Source organism: Cajanus cajan, chromosome 8 (genome assembly GCF_000230855.2).
Source record: "Cajanus cajan strain Asha chromosome 8, NIPB_CcT2T_4, whole genome shotgun sequence".
NCBI lineage: Eukaryota > Viridiplantae > Streptophyta > Magnoliopsida > Fabales > Fabaceae > Cajanus > Cajanus cajan.
The window spans coordinates 1,110,650-1,135,610 of record NC_138524.1 but is presented as its reverse complement, the minus strand read 5'-3'; the positions used below and the strand labels follow the sequence as shown (position 1 = coordinate 1,135,610).

At 31.9% G+C, this 24,961-nt stretch overlaps 4 protein-coding genes across 5 annotated transcripts; 2 read left to right on the top strand and 2 right to left on the bottom strand.

Annotated features, from left to right (window-relative positions):
• Window positions 1-182: 182 nt before the first annotated feature.
• On the top strand, window positions 183-3,757 carry LOC109798770 (S-adenosyl-L-methionine-dependent methyltransferases superfamily protein). Its single transcript, XM_020359162.3, has 8 exons — window positions 183-733; window positions 1,608-1,721; window positions 1,832-1,900; window positions 2,041-2,060; window positions 2,148-2,200; window positions 2,291-2,321; window positions 2,432-2,513; window positions 3,257-3,757. Exons 1-8 carry the CDS (start codon window positions 550-552, stop codon window positions 3,460-3,462), a joined length of 759 nt encoding a protein of 252 aa, XP_020214751.1. The 5' UTR covers window positions 183-549; the 3' UTR covers window positions 3,463-3,757.
• Window positions 3,758-7,293: 3,536 nt separating this feature from the next.
• SCPL40 (serine carboxypeptidase-like 40) lies at window positions 7,294-13,548 on the top strand. The gene is made up of 7 exons (XM_020359078.3): window positions 7,294-7,846; window positions 9,382-9,489; window positions 9,612-9,886; window positions 11,909-12,163; window positions 12,472-12,680; window positions 12,793-12,898; window positions 13,113-13,548. The coding sequence occupies exons 1-7, from the start codon at window positions 7,477-7,479 to the stop codon at window positions 13,272-13,274; spliced, it is 1,485 nt and encodes a 494-aa protein (XP_020214667.1). The 5' UTR covers window positions 7,294-7,476; the 3' UTR covers window positions 13,275-13,548.
• A 1,147-nt stretch (window positions 13,549-14,695) lies between these two features.
• On the bottom strand, window positions 14,696-19,712 carry APG7 (ThiF family protein). 2 transcript variants are annotated; one of them, XM_020359529.3, is made up of 14 exons: window positions 19,410-19,707; window positions 19,069-19,286; window positions 18,758-18,949; window positions 18,613-18,667; window positions 18,408-18,502; window positions 17,497-17,686; window positions 17,302-17,401; window positions 17,023-17,167; window positions 16,792-16,950; window positions 16,514-16,702; window positions 16,165-16,326; window positions 15,972-16,087; window positions 15,685-15,841; window positions 14,696-15,031 (listed from the first exon to the last, which is right to left on the bottom strand). In XM_020359529.3, the coding sequence occupies exons 1-14, from the start codon at window positions 19,531-19,533 to the stop codon at window positions 14,858-14,860; spliced, it is 2,076 nt and encodes a 691-aa protein (XP_020215118.1). In that variant the 5' UTR covers window positions 19,534-19,707; the 3' UTR covers window positions 14,696-14,857. The 2 variants fall into 2 exon arrangements, with proteins under 2 accessions (XP_020215118.1, XP_020215119.1); XM_020359530.3 differs by lacking the exon at window positions 14,696-15,031 and having other exon boundaries at window positions 15,691-15,830; window positions 19,410-19,712.
• Window positions 19,713-22,540: 2,828 nt separating this feature from the next.
• Window positions 22,541-23,541, bottom strand: LOC109799046 (2,3-bisphosphoglycerate-dependent phosphoglycerate mutase). The gene is made up of 3 exons (XM_020359528.3): window positions 23,364-23,541; window positions 23,236-23,288; window positions 22,541-22,946 (listed from the first exon to the last, which is right to left on the bottom strand). Exons 1-3 carry the CDS (start codon window positions 23,452-23,454, stop codon window positions 22,833-22,835), a joined length of 258 nt encoding a protein of 85 aa, XP_020215117.1. The 5' UTR covers window positions 23,455-23,541; the 3' UTR covers window positions 22,541-22,832.
• Window positions 23,542-24,961: the final 1,420 nt, after the last annotated feature.

Here is a 24,961-nt window from a genome sequence, read left to right as displayed (position 1 = left end):
GATGGGAAACTAATGTTTAGAATTATGTGTACATCTATAATAAATTGTGTTGAAATATCAAGGATTGATTTAGTTAAATTGTGTGTTGAAATATAATAGAAGGTTAATTATGTGAATGATTACTGTGTTGAATTATAATCCCCCAGAGGGCACAGCGTAGCAGTAATGATACATGCATGAGTTCTGAAAATAAAAAAATGAAACATGAATATACCCCAAGAGGACTTTAATCTTGACATTCTTTAAAGGGGGTGAGGAATGAAATGAATGCTGGATAAGGATTTGTAGCAGAAGTTGAAGAGAAGGCCCACACGCCAAAAGGCCACGCGAAAGAGGGAGAAGTGAGGTTCACACTTTTTCTGAATCACTGAATCCTCAAATTCTGATTCATAATAAAAAATAAGAATAGTGAAAATCTGGTGGTGTGGCCGCCGTGTACCAGTAGCACTTCCAAGCTCCACCACGCACGCCAACCAACAAATACAAAACCACCGTAACCGAATACTCTCACTCAGTGAGTCAGCGAGTGTGATAGGATAAGGTTGAAAGATGTACAGGGACGTGTCCAGCTGCAACACCTACAACTACGGCGACGCCATGTATTGGGACGCTCGCTACGTTCAAGAAGGTGGTTCCTTCGATTGGTACCAGCGTTACTCTGCTCTCAGGCCTTTTATTCGCAATTTCATCCCTCTCTCTTCCAGCCTCTTAATGGTTGGTTGTGGCAATGCCGGTAACTTACTCTCATCACGCTTCTACTTCTATCTTTTTCAATTTCTATGCTCTTACTCTACTTTAGGGTTTTTCTTTTTTCGATCTACTCCATCGCTCCCTTTGCTTATAACTTGCAATAATTACTATATGTAATAGTTTGTGTGTTTGTGGAGGATGAGTTTTGTTAGTTGGAGATGAAACCCGCATTGTCATTTGAATAGATTAGGGGGCTAACCTGGAGCAACCGAGATGTTCATGTAACATGTGCAGCAGCAGCAGCTTTGCATGTTGTATATGTGTTGCTGTTGTGTTACAACTTACAACAGTTATTGCTTTATGCGCTTTTTGAATTATCTATGGAAGAAAGTTACTGTCCTTGAAAAAAAAAGAAAGAAAGAAGAGATTTTACAGATCCGAGGAGTTTCAAAATAGTTTAGGCAATTAGGTTCACGACTGGAAATACTACTTTACCGTGAAAGGATTGAACTGGTGGGAAGGGATTTTACTTTCTTATTATTAAATTAATATTTTAGGCAATTGTATTGAGGCAATGGATCAAACCAACGGAGTTTTGTGGATCCATTTCCATTACCATGGTCGAGCAATGAGGACAAGGGTTGTTAGGTTCACTTTCCATTTCCATCAAACAAGAAATGGAGTGCTTATTCTCCGTTTGTTTGTATAAATATTTAAGTATGGTTGAAGCTGTCTTAATTTTGAACTGGAGGTGTGCTTTCATGATTTTAGAAACAATTTGTTGATTATGATCAATTGATGGGCTTATCTCAGTTTCTTATCATCCGCCATCTTACTTGGATGAAATTTATCTTGTACTGACTATCGAATTCATGTTTTGGAGAAACTGACAAAGAGAATAATGACATATTTTGCAGTTATGTCAGAGGATATGGTCAAAGATGGTTACGAGGACATCATGAATATTGATATTTCATCAGTTGCGATTGACATGATGAAGAGGAAATATGAGTACATCCCTCAGCTAAAATGTACCCTATCAATAACATTGTTTTGTTTATTTTGTATGATATGATACCTTTTAAACTAACTTCAAAAGCCCTAAACTCCTTATGTATGTTTCCTTCATGAATCTCGGTAGACATGCAGATGGATGTCAGGGATATGAGCTTCTTTCCAGATGAATCTTTTGACGGTGTTATTGATAAAGGTATCAGTTGCTCCGTTCAGTACAAACCTTGTCTAAATTAGTAAAACCCAGAAAATATATATGTTTCATAATTCATATACTGATGCTACTCTGGTCTCACTATTACATTTGCGCCCATACTTTGTTGATGATTGATCTAGGAACTCTCGATTCATTGATGGTATGTTGATTCACTGCTAGTTGTCATAATTTATCCATTTTTTTCTCTGCATGCTCTTATCCTCAATTTTGCTTTTATGTACTTCAGTGTGGTACCGATGCTCCAATTAGTGCTTCTCAGATGCTTGCAGAAGTGTGTAGGTTGTATAGACTTTAACGAGAAAAATTTCTTGAGATTTTCGTTTCAAAATTCTCACTAATTAGTAATTATGCCTATTTTCTTCTTTGCAGACTTCTAAAACCTGGAGGGACCTATATTTTGGTAATCTTATTTACATGGTCATAGACTAGGCTTTCTTTGTATCAGTGTGCTATAACCAATTTTGCACAGTTGGTGAATATAATTAATTACTAAATTGCCACTTGTTTCAGATTACATATGGCGATCCAACAGTAAGGATGCCTCACTTAAGCAGACCTGTGTTCAATTGGAAAATTACGTTGTACAACATCCGTAAGATCTTACCCTTTTCATCCTTAATTCTTTACTTGAACTGGAATAAAAGCCCTTTCTTCATCAACAAATGTGGATAAATTTGCCCTTTTCAACTTATTTTTGTTCTTGACATTGCATAATGTATGCCAAAAGAGGATTAGAAGATTTCTGTTGATTCTGTTCTTATCTGGATAATAAGCAAAGCTAGGTGAAAAAAAAATATTTTTAGAATGATAGAAGATCTTTATGGTTGGTATCGATGTTTGTTTTCCCAGTTACAAAACATGGTTTCCAGTACTATTATTTCTTCTACCTTATTATCATTGTCATTGTCTTTTGTTACATTAAATCTTGAATGCTCGAGAGTTGATACTATGCTTTTCTTGAAAGGTATCTCTACCAAAACTAAGATTTCATTACTCTGCTAGTGAGGAATGACATTCAACATATTACCAGTATAAGAGCAGTTTATGGGTTAATTGTATTGAACATGGAAATAATTAATGAAAATCGAGGGTATATAATAATTTAAGCAATGTTTCTTCCAATTGCAGAATATAATTTGAAAATTAAATGATTTATAAATAACACAATTAATTTGTTACATAAATTCATTTCTTATTTAGGGTTTGATGATTTTTTTGTAGAAGATTACGCTTTCATGAATTTATATAAAGAAATGATAAGAATTATAGTTGCCTATAGTTGTGGAGCTTTAATTCAGTGTTCTTCTCTTGCACACATTCCTTGAATCCTTGCAGCAAGACCAGGATTTCAAAAGCCGGAAAGTAGTAATCCATCGAGAAAATCATTCTTGGAGCCCATCCCTCTTACTGAGAAGGGCTTACTTCCTGCAGACTTGGTTCTAGAAGACCCAGATTCTCACTATATTTATGTCTGTAAAAAGATAAATGACACAGAGATAGACAATATACCTACATACCAATTAACAGCTGACGTTTTATAGCGCTGACTTACATTGAAGCACCGATGAAGGTAGTATTTATCGTCTTCACAAACTTTGATGTGCATCGTAGTCATTTAAGTGGATGCTCTTGTCATCTGTACCACCGGGACAAGTTACCACCATCAATGTCTTGTTTGTAATAGCATTTTATTCTCATAATTTAGAGTAATGAAGTTAGCTCTTAGAGATGATTGATATTATAAAAATCTATGAAGAATCGGACAAATCGACTGATTAATGTATTATTTTGCCCGTGATTTTGTCTGAATGAAAATTGTGGTTGTAATTGCATCAAGCTTGAATTCTATTATAATATGCTTCTGTCATAGCCATTCTTCTCCCATCTTCCGCTGAGGACGTGTAGGTTATCCTAGCCTAGCATTAGCTGTGAAAACGCATTACTAAACTTCCAACAGGACTTCGTGCCATGGTTTATTTATTCTAATCCTCCTTCCTTGGGTCCAGGTTTACTGATTGGACATCTGATATACTTGCATTATCGGAATTTTTAATATAAACAGTTCCCTTAGACAGGGTAACTCCTAGTGCAACAATAAGGTTCCAAGAGATGATAGATTGAAATCCTGGAAACAAGGGGGCTACAGCTGCATAGATCTATTATCCTTATTTTCTCCATTTGGTGAGAGCGTCATGCACCTTGTCACAGTTTCCTTTTGAGATTGAAGATTGTGCTAGTAGTCTGGAATGATTTTGTAAAGAATGTTACACGTAGAGAGCGACACTCGTTTCAATTCTGCCTTTCACACTGCAATCGGTGCATGGGTAGATTAAGAATATATAGGCAGTACAGTAGTATTAGATTGGGGAAACAGAACGTGGGTTCGGTGAGAGTATTTTTGTTTTGGTCCAAGACAGAAGTTCAAAATTCAAATAGTGTGAATGTTATTAGTAGACCAACAGGCCCAAAACTATAACCAAACGAGAAGGGTTAAAAATGGATCAGAATGAGAAGCCCAACCTAGCATAAGCCATTATCTTTCGTATTTTTAGAGCTTACAAGACCGAAAAGTTCAAGCTTTTGACAAAAATTTAACTGGAAAGTGGATTATTTTTTAGTAGAAACTAGCTGGAAAGTTGATTATTTAATTGACTATTTCGGTCAAAAAAGTTCGACGAAAAATATTTTCTGAAGTTTTTTGTTACATGGTTAACTAAACGTGCTGGAGTGGGTGGAAAGCTAAATCAAAATACTCTCTAGAACTAGAATCAGACCTTGAATAGACAAGAGTTCTTTTCCCGTTTCTTTTTGTTTGTTATTTCAAAACCTCGGCAATTCCCAATCAAATCGACACTATGGTCTTTCAAAACGTAAAACGCTCAAGAATTTCAAAGGGACAGCTTAAGCTTTGCTAGCTTGGGTCCCTACAAAAGTTGTGTGAATTATATGAGGACAATGCTTGTTTAGGTTGTGAGAACCCTAATCAGTGCCATGACAGATGCATTTTTGCCTTTTCTTTTGTTATCATTGACCTAAATGTGGTGCTTGTCGTGATAAGTATGCCTCTTTGATGTACGTACAAAAACAATGGAACTTATGTACAAACAATACGACACATTTTCTTTCCTTAAATCTTAATTCATTTGCCAAATCCTATTGAGTTTAAGAGATTAGTGTTTGTGATTAATTAGATTTAACATTTCAGAGAACGGGACAGGTGACAATTTAATTTCGACTCTTTATCGTTAACTAGAAAAATTTGTACAGGCTAAATTAGCTAGTATATTCAAATAATACGAGGCTCTTGTTTTTCGCAAAGAAAGTTATGTCTTTACCTCATTAATCATCTTGGTTAGGTATGTCATTATCATGGAATATTTCTTTATAAACAAAGCGATGAAAAGAACCCTCCAAAGTGCCAATTGACAGCGATATCTTCTTTTGATCATTTTAGTCCAAACAAAGACATGAACTCAATGCAGGTTCAATCCAAGTATAAACAAATAAAATACAATCCAAAGCAGGAGTATCATATCCGGCAATTTTTCGGTGGGTTATAGATGTTGGAAAAAGAAACCATCGGGTTTAAACACAAAAAAATTGTATTTGCACGATAAATTTGTTTAATTATATAGCAAAGAGAAAGATAAGAAAAGAGAGAAAAATATGAGGTAAAAAGATTGATGTGATACAAGAAAAAATAATATGGTAAAAAGTGTTATAAAATATATCTCTTTTATATAAATTTGAAAAATATGGAATTAAATATGCTTTTAGATCACTCTTCATGTTTATATGTATTCCTATATTATAAATTAAAAAAGTACAATTTAGGGAGTTAGAGAATTTAATTATAAGGACTTATTGCATAATCTAGAACTATTATGGTCCCAATGACTCTATGTGACATGAAGTCAAGTTTAACAATTTAAAAGAAAGAGTTTAATAAAATTAGGTTATATGTCACTTGGAAATTAAGTAGGACTAGGACCATGTAATAATTCATTCTCAATTACATGTTTTCATTTTTCTCTTTACTATTCTCATTGGATGGGCACTTATGTATCAGTTATGTAACTAGCAAAAACTAATTTATCATATTTTTATTTTATTTTCTTAATTATCTATCCTTTTCAAGTTTTAATGTACCCTCATTTATTTTCATCTCAAAATTGAATTTTAATAGTTTTTTTAAAACAAGTTGTCAATAATTAAAAATACAATTTATATATTTAAACATATTTTTTATTATAAATATTAATTTTAATATAATTTATATTTAAAAATATTTTATTATTATAAGTTTCAATTATATAAAAATAAATATTTATACCGTGAATGCATAGTATTAATACTATTACTTACATAAACAAGAAGGAAGCTAACATATTTGTCTGTCTTCCAAATTTTGTTAAATATCACTTTAGAAGCTTACAAAGAAAATGAATCCAAAAGAAATCACTACACCAATAATTGATACTTGCAAAATGAAAACGTACTTAAATCATCTGTTTTTTTTTAAGGGTCCCATAAATTTGCTTGAAGTATTGCATTATAACCAAATCCCAAAGTCCCCTGATTCCAATATCTGAATACACACATTTCCTCCACTAAATTTAGTTCATTGTTTTGATGGAATTTGAAAGAAGTATTTTTGTTTTGATGCAAACTTTTATGTGTAGATATGAGCTCAGTAATTCACCTGAGGCATCACAGTTGACAACCCAAATATGTCTACTTTTTTGGTGTATTTGGAACCCCTCATGGGTCTCACTTCGCATGTGCATGACTAATGACTAATGATTCTGCACTCCGAATCTTCCTTCGTCTTTCTTCTCCATCTCATTCTATTTCCTGTGTCCATAATAATAATTTACACAAATCATGTCAAGCAGTGTTATAAAAAGCTGTCTCATTGGAATGATACAATTAAAAAAGTCAAAAAATGCGCACAATTATTATCCTAATCCTTTGAAATTTTAGTTATCATTAACCACGGGAAAAAAGTTTCTCACTTTTCAATTTCTTCCTTCATGTGGATTCTTCCTTTTGTCACTTTGGTTTCCTTTTTGACATTCTCTTGCTAAAAAGAAAAAAACAATCCTTTTCTTCCCCCCAACTCAGGGGACCAAAAATAAACCCTCCAATATTAAAGGGTATTTTCATTTTTTAAAAATTTATGCAGGGAAATTTAGGTCTTGTAATTTCATTCTCCAGCTTGCTTGCGTTATTATTAATTAAAATAAAAGTTATCCCTAAAATCCACTGATGTGGCCTAACATGATTGGTGGGTGAGAAAAAAGTTCTAAACTTTGAGATTGGCCCACATCCTTATCATATCAATTTTGGGTTGCTCAATCTTACCCCGTCTTGGTTGTTGCAACTTCAAAAATCTATAACACTTATTCTCTCTTCTACAATAAGATAGTGTCATGGTGATACAAAACAGCTAGCTAGTTTTGGCTCATTATATTCCCCATATGCCCCATACCATTCTCACATTCCCTATATATTTCCCACTCTTTCTGTGACCCTCTCCACACAAAGACACAATCATGGCCATAGCAACCACTTCCATTCTTCTATCCTTTCTCATTCTTTCCCTCTTTGTGGCTGAAATCTATGCAAATAGACAAGTCAAAGCTCTTAACATACTTCACAAGTCCAAGTTCAGACGAAATTCACAAATCGATAAGAGTGATTTTGAGGTAGAGGAGTTGGTGCTTGATGGCATTGTTCATTCTCAAGAGGGTATCAAAGAAAAAGATAGAATTTTGAGGCTTCCGGGGCAACCCCAAGTGAATTTTTCTCAGTATGGAGGGTATGTCACTTTGGATAAATTTTCAGGACGTGCTTTTTACTATTACTTTGTTGAAGCTCAGCATTCTGAACAAACACTACCACTTCTTCTTTGGCTCAATGGAGGTAACTTAATGACAACAATATTAAGATCTAATTATTTCTTGTTTTATGCATCTTGTTGGTACATCGAAGTTTTATGCACTCCAACATGAAAGCTATATGCTAATTTGTTGTTTATCATTTTGAAAGGCTTTCGTCTAAGAGTTTGTCCACACGCATGCACATGTACATGTTTCTTTGCCTCCAATTCGTTCTATTTTAAGGGACACATCAGTTGCATATAAACCAAAATATGCCACAGAAAATCCTCAAGAATCTGGCCTAATATGTTTGCTAAATACATCCTATAGAGACGTTTCCGTCTATCACTCCCTTGTTCCTTCGCAATTACTACTTTCTCTGTTTTTCTTCTCATCAAATTATTCATTTTCTTGAAAGTGACATATCTATTAAGATAAATGATAATTGCTCCAAATGTGCCAGCCATGTTGGTTAATTGAACAATCTTATTATAACCACAAATAAAATATTTTGTAGAGCAATGATTCACTCACCATTCAAATAGCAGTCACACTCATTACACACTTATTATTATTATTTTTTTCTTCCTACATACTATCTCTTTATGAGTATTCTATTTAACACAAGATGTAAGCCGAACTTTATCCAATTTTGCATGTTCTTTTAGTTGAAATTTTATTATTTGGTAGTTGCTCTAAGTCCAATTAATATGAGTTAGATTAGGTGAACAGTGAACTCATTCTAAAATTCAAATTCAAAACTTTATTTAAGGAAAATTATATCTTTCTAATGAAATTCATAATTAATTGTTATACATGACTTGCACATTGTTTATAATTATTTGAATTTTTTAATGGACATTAATTTAATTAAACTGATAAATTAATGAGCCGACCAGAAATTATTGTTAATGAACAGTTCTTTATATATATATTGGGAGAGAGACATGAGCTGTCATAGTTCTTAATACACATGCTTCTTAGTTCTTACCGCTGATTATAGATTATAAACCAATGGTTTCCGGGATTACAAGTGTTCAAATCCCATAATTCAAGCATCAAGAAGATTTATGCATTTATTGCAACCGTCTTTAAAAAAATAATGAAGAACAAGCATGTGAAAGCTATTTAGCTATTTATATATAAATAAATAAACAAACCAGTGATATATTTTAATTTTTTATGCAATATAAAAATTTATTTGGCTTTACGAAAGTGTCAACTGACTAACTTCATTAGCAAGATCCTCACTTAATTGTGTCTGCGGAAGCAAATACTTATTGGTGAATATAAGTTTTGTGGTCAAATCTTGCCTTTAATTTGAAATGACCATTTTCAATTTTTAAGTGTAGTAATTCAAATTAAAATTATTGTATATATTATAGATATAGCTCGCCAGTCATAATGATGAACATACTTTATTTTATCAACTTGCGAGCCTCATGCGGTTGCATAGATGGTAGGGTAACACCATGCTTTTATGTGTACAAGCATGACTATAAGAAAAAAAGTCAATAAGAGAATAATTACATTAATTGCAAATGATTATGGATAATACATTTTCATTCAACTTTTCAGGTCCAGGATGTTCATCTCTTGCTTATGGAGCAATGCAAGAACTTGGACCTTTCCGAGTAAACAGTGACGGCAAAACACTACACAGAAATAGCTTTTCATGGAACAATGGTATACCAAAATCAAAATTCTCTTATAGAAAAAATATATATATATTTTCTTTTTACTATAACATAAAGTAATCGTTTCTAGTATATATGTCATCTCACTTGTGGCTTAATTGGATTTTGAAGTTGCCAATGTTTTATTCCTCGAGTCACCCACTGGAGTAGGATTTTCCTATTCAAACAAATCATCAGATTATAACACCAATGGAGACAAGAAAACTGCTGCGGATAATTATTTATTCTTGGTGAATTGGTTGGAGAGATTTCCAGAATATAAGGATAGAGATTTCTACATTGCTGGGGAAAGCTATGCTGGGCATTATGTGCCTCAACTTGCACATACAATTCTTTATCATAACAAAAAGGCAAATAAGAAAATCATCAACCTCAAAGGAATCTTGGTACGTGCCGTCCTCCTTTTTTTTCTTTGCAATTAGAAATATCTTAAGAAAATGTTATTGATCCTTGTGTTAAATAGCTCTACAATATAGTTAATGGGTCCTATATCTTTCTTCAATTATAGTTTTGTGGAATGGGCTTTATCTAAATTCTTATTACTTTTATGATGGAGAGAAGAAAGGTTGGGTTCACTAGCCAATTTGCGTCTGGACCAACCCACTTCTCTTTAGGTGGGTCCAAATCTAGTTAATTTGTGGATTGTGATTGGCTTATTGAATTCAAATTGTAGTCCTTGGTATATGACGATAACCTTGTTTTTTGTGATAATGGTGTGTCACCAGTGACGTGATTGTGCAAATGTAAAGGCTTTTTTTTTATTGGACTAAGGACCAGATGTGATTAGTGGTCCCCTGAGGCCCATCCCAGTATAGGTGGTGACACATGTGGATTGGAAATTGAGGGCCGAACCATTTTTCAATTCTTTTGTAAACCACAATCCTCCATGGTACGAGGAGGGTTCAAACGACACGGTGTAATTTTAATTAAGTGTTACACCGCTCAATAACTTTATATTAAATGTGAATTTTGTAAATCCAACCGTTAGATTGAAAGTTCATATATCATATATATTAAATTTTATATTAATTTAAGATGATTTGATACTTCATTCTTATAAAACAAAATTGACGTAATATATACATTTCAAAATATACTAAAATATGAACACTTTGATTACCTTCAAGTTGTTGTTCAATTTTAACAAAATTTGACATATATGATCTAAGAGATATGAACTTTCCATCTAACGGTTAGATTTACAAAATTCACATTTAATATAAAGTTATTGAACGGTGTAACACTTAGTAAAAGTTACACCGGTGTCATTTGAACCCTCCTCCTATGGTATATTGCTTGAAAATTGAAATATTATTATTATTATTATTATTATTTTAAAGATAAGAAAGATTACAAATATGATAATAGTGAAGATTGAATCTAAGTTTTTATACTTTTAACTATCCTAATCCCTTCCTATCCAACTACCATATTAACCCTAGTGGTTGAAATATTATTATGTTGGTACTCCTAATCCACGGAGTTCCTAAGATATATTGTATGCCATGTCAAAATATTCAATGATGTTATATGCTCTACAACAACCGAACATTTAAACGTACAAATTTATATATATATAAATAGAGTTTAAAATTTAACAAAATGGAAAAAATAACCAAGAGCAAGTGGGGTTCCTGAGGTAGTCATATGTTAATTGGGTGTTAGGATGAATTGTCATATCCTTATTAATTGCTCCTTCTGTTTTTTATTATAAGAAAAAATATATATCAATATAAATAAATTTTAACTACTTTATCTCAATTAATTATATATTTTTTTAAAATATATCTTTTTTAATATATGACTTTTCAGTTATATTATATTTTTTTTTATCTTTATAATAAGACTAATTTAGAAAAATATTATAGAAATAATAAAATTTAATATAAAAATATAACTTTCTTAATATACATAAAATCATTTTTTTTATAATGAATAACAGTAATATATTTGTTATACTATTATTAATTCTGAAACATGCGTTATAAATGCAAAACAACTCTTGGTACCCTGAAAAAGAACATAGGGTTGACTTGGAAGTGAGGACTAAAGTACTATATTCGAATTTCATTTTGTAATTCTGAGAGATAAAACTTTGGTAAGAAATAAATTCTGACAAGAAATAAGTGCAGTTTCAAAACCCTAAGACAAAAGCTCGTAGTTTGGGGGGGGGGGGGGGGGTGTAGGATTCACGTAGGGGATATCCAATAAGTTGTAAGTTGTAACTAGTGAATTAATTAAAATTATATATATGTTTTTTTTTATAAAAAAAAGGAGTCAAATGATTAAGGATTACTATAGTTTTGAGATTCTTATTATATAGTTTGATGTAAATTTATTACAAGAATAGAAGAAAGCAAAGATATAAGAATATACGTGTGTGTGTGTGTGTGTTTTACATTGTGCAGATTGGAAATGCAGTGATCAACGATGAAACTGACACGCGAGGACTGTATGATTATCTTGCTAGCCATGCAATCATCTCAGACAGAGCAGCTTATATCAGCAAAGCTTGCGATTCCTCTTCATCAAAGATTCTGAAAAGTGATTGCGATGCAGCTGAAGATGAAACTGAGAAGGATCTTGAATACATTGATTTATACAATATTTATGCTCCACTATGCAAGAATACTAATCTCACGGCCCTGCCCAAAAGGAGCACTGTAAGCTTCAAATTTCACTCTTTTATTTATTTATTTATTTATTTATTTTTATTTATAAATTTTGAAAATTATAGAATATTTGATCTAATAGAATTTAGAAAGAGTTTAATTGTCCACCAATTAGAAATTATTCATTGTATAACTTTTAAGGTAGTTATTATTAAAATTAACAAACTTATTAGACATGGTAGTTTGTGACCAGATGAGAGTGTAATCTGGAGTAAATATTATTTTCTCTTCTAGAAAACTCAATATTGCATGAAGCATGAACTTTACTAGAACCGATGTCATGTTCATTTGTTTTGCAGGTTGTCACTGATCCATGCAGTGAGTATTATGTGTATGCATATCTTAATAGAAAGGATGTTCAAGAGGCTCTCCATGCAAATGTCACCAACCTCAAATATGACTGGGAACCCTGCAGTGATGTCATTACTAAGTGGGTAGATAGCTCTTCCACAGTCCTTCCACTTTTACATGAATTCCTCCAAAATAACCTCAGGGTGTGGATTTTCAGGTAAAGTATTCATATAGTATTTGTTAAAACTTGTAATTATGATCCAGCCAAATGCATCTTTAACTTGTATGTATTAACAAATTATGATTAATCTATCTTTTGTTTGGTACAGTGGTGACACAGATGGAAGGGTGCCAATTACTTCAACCAAGTATTCGATTTACAAGATGAACCTTCCTGTTAAAACTGTGTGGCATCCTTGGTTTTCCTATGGAGAGGTAGTTATTTACACCCAGAATGTCTATCATAGTTTTTCCTTGCATTCTAATTGTTATAAATGAATTGTAGCTAATGTAATTGCCTATTCGTATTAAACGAAACTGAGCAATTGAATTGAAAGAATAATCATGAATTGTGGTAGCTGCTTTAACATTTTTAATCGTGCTTTATGGCAGAAGAATGCATTTTCACAAGAACTTTCGTGTGAAACAGGTTGGTGGCTATGCAGAAGTATACAAGGGAGGCCTAACATTAGTTACGGTGAGGGAAGCAGGGCATCAAGTGCCAAGTTACCAACCAGCAAGAGCCCTAACTTTGATAAAATATTTCCTAGAGGGCACTCCTCTTCCTGGTCCTCCCAAAAGACATGCCTAGTTTCTGGAGTCCTGATTTCAATAATGATTGTAGTTATGTTTAATTTTAAGGAAAATAAATTCAATTATAATTGGGTTTCTTGGAATCTATTTTTGTTGATCTTTCATTGGTAAGACTCCTGTAAATAATCTCTCGCTAAATCTTGAACATGCCCTGATATGAATGGGGCAAACTCCTGTTCTTTAAACTTTCTTGAACTAAAACAAAAAAAAAAAAGAGAATATTTTTATTTGAACATTAATGAAATCAATGGTGAAAGAGTATTTTTAATCAACTTTGTGATGGTTTCTATTTTCTTGCATAGTATTGTTAATTAAGATGTAGTCTTTGAGTTAGGACTTGGGGGAAGGGGAAGTTAATGAATCAGTTAGGATGGTTAGAATAGTTTATTATAGCGAGTTGGTGACATAAATAAATTGGAATATTGAAGGGAATGAAATTCATTAAGATCTGTTCATTTATATATTCAACATTAGGTCTTTGTGAAAAGAAAAATCTTTTGTAAAGGGAAAATTTTTACAGGAGGGTTATCTTTCCTGTTTTCTGTTCCGTTGCAATTAAGGAATACTATATTTTTCTTTCTTCTATTTTATTTTCAAATCTTGGTTCCTAACATTTTGCTAGGGTACTTCTGTGTTTAGATTCGTGGTAAAATAAACGACAAGTTGACAATCACGGCCACATTATTTTCGAGCGTGACAATGTAAAAGCAATTAACTGGTTTCCCAAAAATGGTGTAACCGTGTACCTGTAATCCATGTTATCTTTCATAAAATTTTTCCTTTTAGAATCATTTCCAAATGATCACACCCTAAATCAATTTGATTGGACAGAGTAACCCAGACCAAACAATTATTACCTAACTAATCAGGGAATATAACTTACCTTATTTAACAAGTAATTTTAACAAATAGTAAGGATTAAATTAAAATGAGTGTTTCAAATGTTGTTAAGATGATTTCTCTTGTACAAATGTATTCATTCCTATGCAAACTCTTTGACAACACACTAATACCATCACTACTTTTACTGGACAGAATTGTGTATATACCTGCAAGTGTTTTTTTTATTTATTTTTTTTATTTTATTACGTGGTTTTAGGTTTAGAACATTGTTAGTACAAGAGATAGCATAAAGTAAAATTCAAAAAACTAAAACAAATATCAGAAGTTAATGTTTAGCCTCCACCCTTACAGCGAAGAACTGGTGATTACGATAATCATACTGGTTAACGAAACATGAGGTTGCCTCCTCAGATTTAATTTTGCACATGTTAGTTAATTACACACTGTATTGTTAACTTGAGTTGATCCCATATTCAGTGAGTGGAATGTTCTGCCTTGCTCTTCTAGGTTTCTAATGGGTTTTTCAATTCGTAGTCAAGTAGTTGGATTACTCACCGAGGAAAAAGGTATGGTAAATGCATAATAAACTCGAATTGCTGACGTTGATAAAGAATATAAGTTACATGGAATCAGTTTTGTACATTTGACAAGGTATGGTGTACTAAAAGCAACAGTTGCCAAAGGTAAAAAAAAAAATCATAAATTAAACGGATTAGTTTACGTACAACTGATTGACTGTTAAATTTCAAGACAGTCATCGTCCTCCTCATCATTCTCCTTGTCCCAATCCAATGACAACAAGGTGGCTGATTTCATCAACTCCGTCAGTCCAGTGAGATCCTCTAGGTAGGTAGGATGATTAATTGCTTGAAGTATGAACTCCATTCCTTGGTTTCGATATTCTGATACAACCTGAATGGTTGCAATTTTAAAAAACATGGATAGAGAAAATGGTAATGATAAGTTCAAGAAGCAAAGGCCAACTGAGAGACAATAGCATATTCATTAAACTTCTCTGCATACAGGCCAAAAGAGAGGACAATGCACATTAATAGTAAAGAGAACTCTGATCAGTTCTCCATGCAACTTTTGTCTCCAAATTACCAACATGGTTGTGATTATCTATTTGAGTGTTTATTAATTAAAATTCGTAAAGATATAAGCTCATAAATGTGTTTTCAGTAGTTTGAATTTAAAATTTTCATAATTACAGCCCAAAATCCTCATCCTCCAAATTCCTCATTCCACTGTTTCCTCTATGTACAGAAATATTCTCCCACTTTTTACTGATTGAACCTGATTGATGTTAATGATTCGCCAATTTATACTAAATCTATTATGCCTGAAAAAATTTGGGAAAACGCCTTAATCTAAGTAATTATTATTTTAATTTAACAATTAAAATTTGATAAATACTAAATTTTGTTAGCAAAGTATGACACTAATGGCTCAGGTGTTCTAGGCACAACATCCAAAGCACTTCTGGAGGTGATGGAAAGCATAAGCTAACTAACTGCAGAAGAAGTATTACAAAATAAAAGACACTATTTAGCACCCAGACTTACTGTGTGACTACAGGCTGTGCAGCTGGAGGAGGAGTAGCCTAAAAGGGTCATTTGAGAAAATTGAGAAAGGGAACCACGAATCTGATGAGGTAAAATACCAAGAGGTTTCTCGGTAGCTCCAGTGGCACTGTTGTTAATATCAGCTTCTGCAAATATCCTGAAATGGTATAATCAGTATCTGAATTTCAGGCTGGATAAATAAAGCAGAGCAGATGGGATTTCTTCTTTGGCTCTATGGTAAAATGCCTCAAAATTCTTCTACATAAAATCAATGTTTGCCGAATTACCCTTGAGGATGATGCAAAATCCCTATTAAAAGTTCAACTGCAAGAGCTGAAGCAATTGGAGCCAGCCCCGGTCGGGTCACAGTACATTGCTGGTCCAAAGTGCGATTGGATGTTGACTGCAGAAAGCTAAAATGAATTAGTTATGTTACATTAGTTTTAGTTCAAATATAAGACAATGCAGCACAAGAATTACATCGGTTGGTGCAACAACATCATTGCAGAAATAACAGCCCAATCTATCAGCAGGTGAAGAATTAGTAGTTTCAGCACTGAAGTTGTGGGCATGACTTAAAGGACCGGCTCCATGGCGCATCACCAAGAAACTATCAAACCCAAGTGCCGCAGTAATGGTAATCTGCAAATTGATGAATAATAAATGGGTAAATAACCAATTATGTTGGTTAAAGAAACCCAATCAAATTATAGATTGGATAACATCATAACAATCATAACATACGCATCAGTTTAAAATGTGAATCTCATGTTCAGCAATGATATAGTTAGTGACAAATGTGTCATTTATGAGAATAATCTGACCCAACCTTGTTAGTATTGGCACATAGAAGTGTTGGAAGCCATCGACTTTCCCTTGTATCAGTCAATAAAAAAACTGAATCATGAGCATCAATTAAATCATGCAAACGTCTACAATCATGAAGCACGCTATCTTGTTCCTGGTTATTTACTGGATGACCAGGCATTGGTATAGCCATAACAATGCCTTCTGCTTCCTGAAAAAGAACAAAATGTATGCAGTTATGCAAAAAATATGATTATCAAGTTTACCATCAAGTAAAGTCTTGCGGTTCAGATGAATTACCACTGCTGGAAATATCCGTTTGAGACTTTCAACTGCTGCTGTAGCTTTAGATTCACCACCATTAAGACAGTCATCCAAAGTATAAAGAGACTGCCTCAATGGGTTAGACATAGCCACCCTGCCATTGTCAACCAGAGTAATCTTTCGGACACCCCATGCCTGCAAGAGCACAAGTTTTTTCAGTTATCACAAATTGAAGGATAAAAACAACATGATTTTCTCAACACTCACCATAAGCATGCGCGCAACCTGGCATCCAAGTGTGCCAGCTCCAAGGAGAAGACACTTCATGGAAGATAAAGCATTCAAATTTAGCGAAGGCAAAGCACGCCATCTCATCAGCTTTAAATTCAAATCTGCAGCAGATATGGCCAACCTGAAAAAAGAATTAAAAAATATAATAAAAAAGAATAGAAATATTGACAAAATAAGTAGTATTGTTACAGAAGTGAAAGAGGGAGAGGGTGAGAGAGAAAGAGAGATTAGAGGGAAAAAATGCAGACAAGAGACCTGGTTGGATCCATGGACTGTGCAAGGCTTATACACCTAGGAACTTTTCTCCCCTTATTAAGTTCCCATCCAACCGCATTAGGCACAGTGTCTTTCCACCCTATGCAGTTATAATTTCCAAATTAGAAACACACTAAACAAATAGAAAAAGATATCAACAAGCAGGTAGAGGTTACACATTTAATGCAGCTCTACCTTGTGGAACTGTTATCAATGCTTCACCAACAAGGGAAAACCTCATATCTGCAAAACCACGGTTCTCTCTGTAGCAGAAAAATTGAACAGAGTTGAGATTCCACCTCGCAGAAATAAGTGCTAAGAAGTTGCGAAGAGGCCATCCAGGATTATTTGGGAGATGACATGGGTCATAAAATCCAAAAAGGATCTGCCAATAGAATCTGGTAAATTTCATAAAAGGACATCTATAGTTTCACATTCCAAAAGCAATTACACAAAGACTAAAACTATACATCTATGACTTAATTGCACTTTTATCCCTCTAATTTAGACTGTACCGATTTTGGTCCCTCAATTTTGTTTCGAGACAATCGAGTCCCTCTATTTTTAAATTAACCAAATTTGGTCCCCTCATCAATTTATTCCACCTAAAATCTTTAAATTCCCATTTTCTACTCAAAATATTTATAAATTCAATCAATTAAATTACCTTCTAGTCAAAACATATCAACCAAAACATTAAATTTCATCCTATCTATCTATCTATCTATCTCTCTCTCTCTCTCTCTATATATATATAACTAAAAAATTTCCCTATTCAATTTCAAACTCTAATCTTATATCTTATAAAATTCGGCAATTTTTATCAAGTTTCAACTAAATTTGTTACTTCTAAATTTTAAAATCATTTCATATCTCAACCCATCATATACATAAACCCCCAAATATTTGGATAAGAAATAGAAATTTGAGGTTTTAAATAGAAGGAAATCAACAAAGAGACTAAATTTATTTTAAAAATAGAGGGGCTTGAATAGTTCAAAAAAAAAAACTTGGGGGAGTAAAGTCACTCAAAGTCTAAACCAGAAGAACCAAGAGTGCAATTAAACCTTTAATTACCATAAGCAGAGTTAGTTAAAGTAAGAGACCTTGTGAGCATTGCTCTGACAAGCTTCCCAGTCCTTCAGAAGCCTAACAGTAGCACGTGAGTTTGGATCTATAGTGACTAAAAAGAATGGGACATCTGCCACATATTTTTTATTATTAGGCAAAGCGTGCCGAGTTAAAAAGTACAGCAAAGACTAAAGAGATTACTTCCATTCCAGAAGTTTGAGGAAGCCAAGAGATTTATACCTGCTGTTGATTTTGAGCTACGCCACTCATTACAGGCTGCAGAGAGGGACTCGGCCTGGCATGCCACAAAACAAATAAAGTTAAAATCAACAAAAATAATAGTGTAATCAAACAAACGTGTTGAGAATAATGAAACTCAGAGCACCTCTGCTACACTGAACCAGTTAGAAGCTGGCTTTAGATTAACCACAGTTGCAGGTGGATTAAGCATGAGAGCCGGGAACGCAAACCAGTAGTTGAAAGTCCACTTTTTCAGGTCTGCAAAAGAAATAACAAGGAATCTTGAAAGTAGCGAACAGTCCTCCACAGCCTTTCCAGATATAATGTCATCCCAAATCTAATTTAACAACAACAACAACAACAAAAGGTAAACTCAGGCGAGATCAAAAGTTTCCAATCCAACGTATCTTCTCTAGTGATGTCTACATGAATAATGAAACGGTGTATCTATTCTACCTTTGCAGCCTCTTTCTTCAACAAGCTATGCTTATCAAGTGCATGGAAGCTTTCCACAGTATTGGTATTGTAAAGTATCCCCGGAACAGAACACCTGTTCCTGTTGCCGCGGCTCGGTTCAGGAATTAACGAAGCCTCACTCAATTCAGAAGGCAAAGACTCGGCTAGAACAGTTAAATGATTCGATACTTGAGAATGAGAGCAAGGTGCATAGAATCCTGCAATCAAGTACGGTTCACACTGTATTTTAGAAATTGCAAAATATATGCGTATTATTTAATGGTCTTAAAAGTGAAAACAAACGACAAGTATAGCTATTTTTTGACGCGTAAAGATCGAACCGAATATGTGAATTGGAGAATCGTCAATGCCAAGCTTGTTGAGCTTCAAAGAAGACAACCGGTGCCAGAAACCCTCGTCGACGGAGCTCTGCATCGGAGCGAACTGCAACAAAGCCTCTTCCATCGTTGTTGCTTTCGATCTTTCGCGGCTTCGATGGGTTTCAATTGAAGAAGTTGCGAAGGGATTTGGATTTTCATGTTCGATCAGAACTCATGTTCGTGTTGTTGGGGATTCAGTCAACATCAACAATGTTGCTGTTATTGATCATCCAAGAAACTTGTTCTACTACACCTGTTAATCGCTCCCTGTAGGCTCTCTTTCTTTGGGCCTTTAATTTTGTGCCCTCTTACGGCCCAAAACGTTTTTTTAACAACCATAAAATATACGTCTGACCAAGAAAAAACAAATACCCTAAGTATCTGATTTCTGATACTCTGAATTTTTGTTAATATTTTTTATTCAACCAACTTAAATCATTTTAACCATCCAGCCCCTGTATATTAAATTATTATTTTAGTATATGAAATACACAAGAATAATATTTAGGTTATATAATTATAATTTATAATAAATAATTTTAAATTTATAAATTATTTGTAATTATAATTTATAAGAAAATTATTTTAAATATATAAATTATATTTTACATTTACAATAAATAATTAATATTTTAGTATAAACAATACATAAGATATTTTTTTTATTTATATAGTTAAAATTTATAATAAATAAATTCTTTAAATATAAATATATATTTTTTACTAGATATTTTTTTATAATTAAAACTCATGTATTAGATTTATGATAAATTATTATTTTAACATGTGTATATGTATATAGTGATAACAATAAGGCGAGATAAAGTGGGTACAATTAATAGTTCTTATCAGTCTCATGTTAATATGGGTATCAGTTTAATAAATATTCATGAATTTTTTTTATATATTTATAGATATCAATGAATATTTGTTAAAATATAAATTTTAAAATAAAAATAAGAAGTAAAATAAAGCTACAAATAGTTTTATAAGATATTTATACTAGAATCAAATGATTATGACATATATATATATATATATATATACTAAAAATTAATTAAGTCAAATTATTTTATATATTATTAAAATTATTTTAATATTTTTTAAGTGCAAATACTCATGAACACATATATTTTATTATCCATCTCCATCCTATTATTAAGTGGACACTCAATTATTATTTGAAGGTATTTTTTATTTCATCATCTCTAGACATGACAACTATGCATAATATTTTTTTATATAAATTATATTTTTAATTTCTCATATTTTCATAAAATTCACTTTTAATTTGTCATCTTTACATGGAATTCTTTTTTAGTCTCAACAATTTTATTTTATTTTTTACCTAGTTCTTTAATCATTGTTCATCTTTGTGATAGTCATTCAACTTTATTCTTCAATAAATATTATTTTTAAGTGATAATTTAACCACATGACTTATCTTATAAATTACTACTAGTTAATAAAATATTAGTCCAAGATAGTTTTTTAGTTTACAAGACACTACAATTTTATTTATTATTTTGTGGTGTAAAGCTACAAAAAAAAATTGATTTAAAATTTCGAAGACATAAACATAGAAGTAAATGTAGTAAGTCAAATCAATAACTAATAATACATAACAATCCACTTAAAATTCTCTTAACATTAAAACTAGGGATGACAATGGGCCCCATGGGGATGGGTACCGTCCCCACCCCGTTAGATGAAAATTTGCCCCATATTCGCCCCATACCCGCGGGGGTATCAGTTAAGCGAGTATCCATGTTCTTGAATATCCGTGGATATTCATGGATATTTATAAATTTTTTAAGAAATTAAAAAAATTAATTATAAATAATTTTAAGTTTATATTTAATGTCATTGAAATATTAAAAATAAAAATTTAATGTTAATTTTGAACTTGTAATTAACGTTAATTTTGTTCAAATAATATTAAAAAAACAAGATAATCAATAACTTAAAATACATTAATCTCACAAGTAAGTGAAAGTCTTATATCACAAAGTTACAACAATTCAATCTCAAAATGTGTAATGACTAATGTGTGGGCTGCGACTATGAAAAAAAATAAGATGAGAGAGTATAGTTTTAGGATTATGTGATATAAGGATAATTAGGATATTTAAGAAATGTTATTAAACGGGTACTACAGGTATGGATACCATCATACCCGCCCCTGTCCCGTTTATAAACGGGTAAAAAATTATTCATCCCCATTATTTACGAGTATCCATTTAGCCTACTCATTTATTATCCATAGCGAATTTTATCCACAGATACCTGCAGTGCGAGTATTTTTGCCATCCCAAATTAAATACTATTATTATTGCTACACGTTTTTACCACCATCGTCATTCCATATCTACCCTCTGTGCACGATAAAAGTTTAAGATGAAAGGGTTCAACATTGATTTTTTTAGAAGTGGCACCCAGGATTGCAGTATGAATGGATTCAAAGATTGAATTTATCTAATTTTAGTTCTTGAAATCTTGATTACAATTCCAGTAGTTTGTGATTTTAGTTACTTTTGTTGATTTTGCATTCCACGATTGATTTATTGTTTTGGAAATTAATTAATTAGTATTTTTAAAATCTATGCGTCAACAATGCCCATTAAAAAATAATTAAAAACTCAAATTAAATTCTTAAATTAAAAATACTATGACAACGAATATGAACAAATTTTCACTTTTATCGTTGAAATTTCAAAATTTTCTGCTTAATTTAATTCCTTTTAAAAACCCATCATTTTAATTTCAAATTTTTTTACAAGGTTGTAAAATTTGGATAGCTTTAATACACTTTTTTTTATTGTATTCATTGACACTAACAATTGAAATAAATCAAATTTTACAATTCACAAATTTAAAAAAGAATTTATTTTTTATTTATAAAATCATTGTCTAGAATAATTTTTAATACCGGCTGCCAAATTAAAAGTCTAATCAAACATGATTTCAACTAAATCATATCACTCAATGTATATCTGAATCTCAGAATGGAGGATGCTGCATTTGTAATATGTAATAGCCAATTAGGAGCCTGTGTGTAGCAATATAATAGCCAATAGGTAAAAAAAAAAAAATAAATTGGAACAATAGCCTTTTGTTGAATTGGTAAAAAAAAATAAAATCATAGTGTTTCTTCATAAATGGAATGGGGCTATGAGAACTACTGTATCCAAAAACACCAAACATCCACCTAAATGGAGACAAAAAGATCAATTCAAACCAATACAGACCCCCAAAATATTCTATCAATGAAAACAAAGACAAGGCTATCAAAATTGATTTTACATTTTATAACTACAAAGGGTCTTAGACAATTCACCATTCATAAGTTAAATATTCAGCTACCACAAACCCTCTGATAAGTGTCTATTTACTTGGTGGCTCTTGTGGCTGCTTAATAATGCCTAATTGGCCACCATCCTTAGTAGCCAGAGTCGCTGCTTTGATCTCATTGCAGTGGTTAATGAATTTGCTCACCTCCTGAAATTGAACCAAAATTAAAATTAAATCAATATCAACAACAATGACACAAAATATAAACAATTCCAGATGATTTCGTTAGTTCATAAAACTATATCACAACACAAAGCAAAATCTTATAATACTATATACATGTGTATCCCTTTGCAGACTTGGATGATGCAAAATTTTCAAACCTAATTTGCTGCTAGAAATCCTCATTCAGCCGCATAAAACATCATATTCAGAAGTAAAACGGTCCAAAAGGGATAAAGTGAGTGAGAAATAGTGATAAATGAAAGGGGCTTACACGATCAGCATCCATCTCCTTTGTGACCTTTGATGGCTTCACGAATCTCTTTCCTACGGAGAGAAACGAAAACAGATTAATGCAAAAGATCTTGCACTCGAAGGGGAAAAAGGGGGAAAAGGACCAACCTTTGCGAATAACAGGAGCTTTCCCATGACGATTAGGAGGAATTGATTTCTTCTTCGCTTGACCCTTGAAAAGATTCGCCTTCTGCGTCATTTTTTTTTCTGCTTCTGATTGCTAGGGTTAGGGTTTAAAACGCGATTTGGGGTTGGGAATTTTTTATGCACACTGAGTTGCTACAGTGGAAGTATAGAGCATCGGGGTGGCTTTAGCTATTGGGCTCATGGTCTTAAGGCCCGTTTGGTGGTAAAAAAATAAATATGATATTTTATCCATCATCATGTATATATTAAACGTAAAAGTTTATAGGTGTTTTTACTTTTTAAAGACTATTTTTTTACGAGAATACTTTTAAAAAAAATTATGAAATTTACTTTTATTTAACATATTTAGGTTTAAGTATATTTTTTATTTATTAAATATTATAATTATACGATTTTACTCCAAATTTTAAAAATATCTATTTATACAAAATTTAAATATAATTATATATTTAAATATGATTAAATATATAATTTATTATAAATTTAATATGATATCATTAATGCTTTCATCCGTAATTCCAAATACAACTTGTCCAAAACATGTTTGGACAAACTTCTTTGAAATCACCTTTAAAAGAGCAAAATAAGAAGGAGAAATAAAATATTTTTCTCCATAAAATAAAATTAATTTATGCATAAATTATTTTATAAATATTTTTTTATTAACTTCTTTAAAATCTTATTTTTAACTCATGCATAAATAAATTTTAATTTATAAAAAAGTATTTCAATTTTTCTTCTTATTTTTATTTGCTTAAAAGTGCTCTCAGAAAAATTATTCCCACCATCCTAAAATCAAGTATAAATGAGTCTCCCATTTTCCGTCTGGGTGGGTCAAACTCCTACCAAATATGCACTCGACAGGGTAAATCCAGAACTATTTTTATCACAAAAAACGCACTATGTAAGATTAATTAACAAAGGTACCGGGATTATTTTATTCCTTTTAACTTAAAATAAAATAACGAAAAGTATTTTTATTCCTTTTATTCATTCTTTCAAGCTTTTAAACCCAAGCTTTTCTACCCGGAGTATATAATACATTATGCTGTTTGCATTTTAAATTTTAAAATAGTAATTACTTATTTATTACTTATATAAAAATAATTTAGCATGAAATAATTAGTATATCAGCTGTGAATTAACCGGTAAAATAAAATTAAAGATTAAATATATATCCTTCATATGTTTATAAGAATAAAAAATGTAAAAATATATTATTATTAATTAAATATATTCAAAGATTAATTCAATAGATGCGATACAGATCTTTTTTAGCAGAATTTGAAATAATCAAGATTATAAATCTTATAAATATAGTATTATAATAATAAAAAAATTAAGGGATTATAATATCAACTAAAAAGAGTCTTAGATTTTATATATCGATATGCAAATTTACAGATCCTTTTTTTTTTATCAGTGTAAATTTTCAGCTTTAATTTCCTATCTCCTTAAAAAGTCATTTTAATAGTTTTAACTTATTATGTTTTCCATAGTTAAATTGATATTTAACCACGCATTACAATATCAATATATCATAGATTTATTATTCATAA

What these genes read in the sequence shown, in the direction of transcription:
- SCPL40 (XM_020359078.3), top strand. Translation starts at nt 7,477, where the DNA reads ATGGCCATAGCAACCACTTCCATTCTTCTATCCTTTCTCATTCTTTCC. An exon ending in TCAACCTCAAAGGAATCTTG is followed by an intron (nt 9,887 to 11,908) that starts GTACGTGCCGTC and finishes TACATTGTGCAG; the next exon opens with ATTGGAAATGCAGTGATCAA. An exon ending in CTCAGGGTGTGGATTTTCAG is followed by an intron (nt 12,681 to 12,792) that starts GTAAAGTATTCA and finishes TGTTTGGTACAG; the next exon opens with TGGTGACACAGATGGAAGGG.
- LOC109799046 (XM_020359528.3), bottom strand. Translation starts at nt 23,454, where the DNA reads ATGACGCAGAAGGCGAATCTTTTCAAGGGTCAAGCGAAGAAGAAATCA. An exon ending in AGCTCCTGTTATTCGCAAAG is followed by an intron (nt 23,289 to 23,363) that starts GTTGGTCCTTTT and finishes TTCTCTCCGTAG; the next exon opens with GAAAGAGATTCGTGAAGCCA. An exon ending in AGGAGATGGATGCTGATCGT is followed by an intron (nt 22,947 to 23,235) that starts GTAAGCCCCTTT and finishes GTTCAATTTCAG; the next exon opens with GAGGTGAGCAAATTCATTAA.
- LOC109798770 (XM_020359162.3), top strand. Translation starts at nt 550, where the DNA reads ATGTACAGGGACGTGTCCAGCTGCAACACCTACAACTACGGCGACGCC. An exon ending in GGTTGGTTGTGGCAATGCCG is followed by an intron (nt 734 to 1,607) that starts GTAACTTACTCT and finishes CATATTTTGCAG; the next exon opens with TTATGTCAGAGGATATGGTC. An exon ending in GAACTCTCGATTCATTGATG is followed by an intron (nt 2,061 to 2,147) that starts GTATGTTGATTC and finishes TATGTACTTCAG; the next exon opens with TGTGGTACCGATGCTCCAAT.
- APG7 (XM_020359529.3), bottom strand. Translation starts at nt 19,533, where the DNA reads ATGGAAGAGGCTTTGTTGCAGTTCGCTCCGATGCAGAGCTCCGTCGAC. An exon ending in TTCTCCAATTCACATATTCG is followed by an intron (nt 19,287 to 19,409) that starts GTTCGATCTTTA and finishes ACTTGATTGCAG; the next exon opens with GATTCTATGCACCTTGCTCT. An exon ending in ATTTTGCATCATCCTCAAGG is followed by an intron (nt 15,842 to 15,971) that starts GTAATTCGGCAA and finishes ATACCATTTCAG; the next exon opens with GATATTTGCAGAAGCTGATA.